This window comes from Setaria viridis, chromosome 2, assembly GCF_005286985.2.
Source record: "Setaria viridis chromosome 2, Setaria_viridis_v4.0, whole genome shotgun sequence".
Taxonomy (NCBI): Eukaryota; Viridiplantae; Streptophyta; class Magnoliopsida; order Poales; family Poaceae; genus Setaria; species Setaria viridis.
The window spans coordinates 19,329,046-19,334,533 of NC_048264.2; the positions used below are offsets into that span (position 1 = coordinate 19,329,046).

Sequence of the window (5,488 nt, forward strand, 5' to 3'; positions counted from 1 at the left end):
TGATTCCACATATTCATTGTCCTATTATTTTTTGTCTCCTTGTTACTAACATGGCTGGTAATGAAGACTCTTTTTCCCATACTGTTTCTGCTCAAGAGCTTCAGGAGGTGCGTGAACAAATGCGTCAATTGATGCAAGGAATGCAACAACTTCAGCAATCCATTCAGCAACAGTGTGGGGAACCTCCACCTCATGATAATGAGGATGACGATCACCATGGCGGTGGTGGTGCTGGTGGCCGTGGTGGTGGCCGTGGCCGAGGATTTGCTGCTGGTTTTGATAACTTTGCAGGTGGCCGTGGCTGAGAATTTGCTGCTGGTTTTGGTCGTGCACGACGTGTTCCTGTTGGTGATCCTACTAATTTTGATGCTGAAACGCTTTCAAATTATAGTGCTGAACATGGAGGTGCTCCTTATGGTCGCCGTGGTGGATATGATGATCATGGTGGTGACAACTTTGGCCGTTTTGGAGCCCGTGGTTGTTATGGTGATCACCGTCGGTGTCATCATGAATGACATCACAATGATGATGGTTTGAGCAAGGTTAAAGTGTCCATTCCTCCATTCAGCGGCAAGGAGAATGCTGATGATTATTTTGAATGGGAAACCAAAGTGGAGCAAATATTTGATTTGTATGAATACCCTGCTAAAAAGAAGGCAAAGCTTGCAGCTATTGAGTTCAAAGGCTATGCCATAACTTGGTGGAATCAGATCCGTACTGAATATCATAGAGTTGGGCATGACCATATAACTTGGGAAGACATGAAGAGGGAAATGAGACGTCATTTTGTTCCTGCATATTATTCTCGTGATCTACATTTGAAGCTGAAACGTCTTGTGCAAGGTACTCGCAGTGTTGATGAATATTTTCAGGAATTGGAAATGTGCTTACTTCGTACAGGGATAACTGAGGATGAGGAATCAACTATGGCTAGGTTTTTGGTTGGTCTCAATAAGCCCATTGCTAATAAGGTGGATATGACCAATTACACAACTCTCACAGAATTGGTTCATTTTGCAAAGAGGGCTGAAAGGCAACTTGCTATGTCTTACAAACATAATGCTTCCTTTTCTCCTAAAAATTCTACTTGATGGCCTCAATCACAGCAGCAAGGAGCTGCGACATCCAAATCTTCCTTTCATGGAGATACTAGATCTGCTTCAACTTCTTCCAAACAATTGGATGTGAAAGGTAAAGCTGTTAATTCAAATCACTCCAATTCTTCTTCTAAAGCCACCCAACGCAAGACAAGCAAGATTGAATGTTTTAAGTGTGGTGGTCATGGTCATAAACAAGCTGAATGTCCCAATCGGCGTACCATTATTGCACTTGCTGATGGTTCTTATGATTCTCAAAGTGAAGAGGATGAAGAGTTTAACAATGTATTTGCAGACCTAAATCTTGATACTTGTGAGTATTCAGCTGAGGATGGTACATTTGAGCTAGGTCTGAATTGTTTAGCCATTCAAACTATTCCAACTTTTGCTCACAATGACATGTTACAAGATGTTATTTCTCCATCTTCTGATGAGATTACTAGTGCTGATTTTGATGTGTTGCTTGCTGATTTTCCTGATTTGGAGCCTTCTACAATGAATACACCATCTCCTTCTTTGGTGGTTAGGAGAGTTCTTTCCACTCAGTTTGTTGCTGCTGAACAAGGACAACGCCATAATTTGTTTCAGTCCCGATGCAAAGTGAAAGGACAAGTGTGCCATTTCATCATAGATGGTGGGAGCTGCAATAATATTGTTAGTGCTTTGCTTGTTGAGAAGCTTGGTTTGCAGCCACGTCGCCATCCACATCCATACCATATGCAATGGTTGAATAATTCCGAGATAGTTAAGGTTTCAGCCATGATTCGTTTGTCATTTTCCATTGGTGATTATCATGGAGAGGTTGATTGTGATATTGTCCCCATGGAAGCATGCCATTTGCTGCTTGGTCGGCCCTGGCAATTTGATGTGGATTCGGTGCATTTTGGACGGTCTAACAAATACACTTTCATTGCCAATGACAAGAAGGTGGTTCTTGTTCCTTTATCTCCAGAGGAGATACATGCTTCAGATGTGGCTCGCATGAAAAGAGAAGAATCTGAGAAAACAAAATTGAGTGAGGCCCCCAACACTAGTAAGGGAGAGACTCCTACGCCATCCAGCCATATAAAGCCTCATTCCACTTCAAAACAGCTACGCCAAAATGAGTGCTTATTTGTGAGCAGGAGTGCTTTGAGAGAAGTGAAGAACACCACAGCCCCATTCTTTGTGCTCTTGCACAAGGAGGTCCTACTTTCAACTAGCGATTTACCTTCATCGCTGCCTAGTGTTGTTCTTGATCTCTTACAGGACTTCAAAGATGTTTTTCCTGATGAGGTACCAGTTGGACTTCCTCGACTTCGCGGAATTGAGGATCAAATTGATTTGGTATCAGGTGCTTCTCTTCCAAATCGTCCAGCCTACCGCACCAATCCCGAAGAGACAAAGGAAATTCAGCACCAGGTAAAAGAGCTTTTGGACAAAGGGTATGTTCGTGAATCCTTATCACCATGTGCTGTTCCTGTTTTGTTAGTTCCAAAGAAAGATGGCTCTTGGCGTATGTGTGTTGATTGTCGTGCTATCAATGCTATAACTGTTCGATATCGACATCCCATTCCAAGGCTTGATGACATGTTAGATGAACTGAGTGGTTCAACTATTTTCACCAAGATTGATTTACGTAGTGGTTATCATCAAATTCGAATGAAAATAGGTGATGAATGGAAAACAGCATTTAAAACTAAATTTGGTCTCTATGAATGGCTTGTGATGCCCTTTGGTTTGACGAATGCTCCTTCAACTTTTATGCGTTTGATGAATCATGTGTTAAGAGCTTTCATTGGCAAATTTGTTGTTGTTTATTTTGATGATATCCTGATCTATAGCAAATCATTTGATGAACACCTTGATCATATCCATCAAGTTCTTTCTGTTTTGAGAGATGACAAATTGTATGGAAACATTGCTAAGTGCACATTTTGCACAGACCATGTTGTTTTTCTTGGATTTGTTGTTTCTGCAGATGGAATTCAAGTTGATGAAGAAAAGATTAAAGCAATAAAGGATTGGCCTACACCTACAAATGTGAGTCAAGTTAGAAGTTTTCATGGTCTTGCAGGTTTTTACAGGCGTTTTGTTAAAGATTTCAGCACCATCGCTGCACCCCTCAACAATTTGACAAAGAAGGATGTTCCATTCAAGTGGGGTGATGAACAAGATCAAGCCTTCAATGAGCTGAAAGCAAAGCTTTGTGAAGCACTGCTGCTATAACTTCCTGATTTTGGTAAGACATTTGAGATCGAATGTGATGCAAGTGGTATTGGCATAGGAGGTGTACTACTTCAAGAAGGTAAACCTGTTGCCTACTTTTCTGAAAAGTTGAATGGTCCACATCTGAATTATTCTGTCTATGATAAAGAGCTTTATGCCTTAGTTCGAGTTTTGGAAGTTTGGCAACCTTTTATGTTACCTGAAGAATTTGTCATACATTCTGATCATGAAGCTTTGAAATATCTAAAAAGTCAATGCAAACTGAACCGTAGACATGCTAAATGGATTGAGTTCATTGAAACATTTCCCTATGTTGTAAAACATAAGCGTGGAAAAGATAACATTGTTGCCGATGCTTTATCACGGAGATGTGGTTTGGTTACACAATTAGATACAAAAGTGCTTGGTTTGGAATCCATTAAAACACTCTATGCAGCTGATTATGATTTTAAAGAACCTTTCTCTCATTGCATTGCTGGAAAAGGCTGGGACAAGTATTATGTGCATGATGGTTTTTTATTTCGGACTAACAAACTATGCATTCCAGCCTGCTCGATTCGTCAAGTTCTTTTGCAGGAAGCACATGCTGGTGGCTTAGCTGGTCATTTTGGCGTCAAAAAGACATTGGACATGCTCTCCGATCATTTCTTTTGGCCACATATGCGACGTGATGTCCAGCGACATGTTGCACGTTGCATAATCTGCTTGAAAGCTAAGTCCCGCCTTAATCCCCATGGTCTTTATACTCCATTACCAGTTCCAAATGTACCTTGGGAAGATATATCCATGGATTTTATTTTGGGGTTACCTCGGTCTCAGAGGGGGAGGGATTCTATCTTTGTTGTTGTTGACCGATTTTCTAAAATGGCACATTTTATTCCATGTCATAAGAATGACGATGCTTCACACGTTGCTGATTTGTTTTTCAAGGAGATCGTTCGTTTACATGGAGTGCTAAGGACTATTGTTTCAGACCGGGATACAAAATTTCTAAGCTATTTTTGGAAGACATTATGGGCTAAGCTTGGTACGAAGTTGTTATTTTCCACCACTTGTCATCCGCAAACCGATGGGCAAACTGAAGTTGTCAACCGTACCTTGTCCACCATGTTGCGTGCTGTGTTGAAAAAGAATTTGAAGCAGTGGGAAGACTGCCTTCCACATGTTGAATTTGCTTATAACAGGGCAATCCATTCCACAACAAACTTTTGTCCATTTGAAATTGTTTATGGGTTTAAACCGCATACTCCCATGGATCTTTTGCCTTTACCATTGCAGGAACAAGTTAACATGGATGCATCAAAGAGATCAGACTTTATCAAGAAACTACATGATGAGACAAGGAAAAATATTGAGAAGAAATCAGCACAATATGCAAAGCAGGGAACAAAGGTAAGAAGAAGGTTACATTCCAGCCGGGGGACCTTGTGTGGTTACATCTACGCAAGGATCGTTTTCCCCAACATCGCAAGACTAAGTTATCTCCTAGGGGTGATGGTCCGTTCAAGGTTCTCCAAAAGATAAATGATAATGCTTACAAAATTGAGCTGCCACCTGAATATTCCAATGTGAGTACAACATTCAATGTCAAAGACTTGCTTCCATTTGTTGGTGAGCCAGAGTCGAGGACGACTCCTTCTCAAGAGGGGGAGGCTAATGAGGACATTCCTAGCATTCACTCATCTTCACATGAAACTCCACTTGATATAGCTGGTCCAATTACAAGAAGTAGAGCTAAACAATTGGAGAAGGAAATTCATTCTCAGGTGAACGCTAACCTTATGTTTAATAATCAGTTTATGTTGAATGAGCCTATGCTTTTGAGTTCTTGTTCCAATGTCCTTAGGAATGATGGAGTGCATGAACCAGCATGGGATGAAGATGGATTCAAGCCTCTGGACATTTGAACCAAGAAGCCTATGGTGTGCATGAATAAAATGGTGGTTCATCACCTTTGCATGGGAATGCAACCAGAAGCTAGATGACTGACACATGGTACGAATTCCAAGCATCACCGTGGACAGAATACAAGGAGTTAGACGGTTTTCTATATGTGGATGGAAGCGTCTTCAAGTCTATTTTCCACTCCATCAAACGGTTCATTATTTGGACTTCCCAATAAAGAGTTATGCTCATTTTAGTAACTGCTGCCAGAAGCTGAAAGACGCGCGAACCAGCCACGA

The 5,488-nt window shown here is 41.1% G+C and overlaps 1 protein-coding gene across 1 annotated transcript; it reads left to right on the forward strand.

Moving 5' to 3' along the window:
• The first annotated feature begins 216 nt into the window (after positions 1–216).
• LOC140221849 (uncharacterized) lies at positions 217–3,305 on the forward strand. Its single transcript, XM_072291821.1, has 3 exons — positions 217–486; positions 543–1,033; positions 1,358–3,305. Exons 1-3 carry the CDS (start codon positions 217–219, stop codon positions 3,303–3,305), a joined length of 2,709 nt encoding a protein of 902 aa, XP_072147922.1.
• Positions 3,306–5,488: the final 2,183 nt, after the last annotated feature.

Bases quoted from the DNA above. Each gene is read 5' to 3' on its own strand.
- LOC140221849 (XM_072291821.1), top strand. From the start codon at position 217: ATGGCGGTGGTGGTGCTGGTGGCCGTGGTGGTGGCCGTGGCCGAGGAT. The intron at 487-542 runs GTGATCACCGTC...GGTTTGAGCAAG, and splicing joins TGGAGCCCGTGGTTGTTATG to GTTAAAGTGTCCATTCCTCC. The intron at 1,034-1,357 runs GCAACTTGCTAT...TGATTCTCAAAG, and splicing joins TTTGCAAAGAGGGCTGAAAG to TGAAGAGGATGAAGAGTTTA.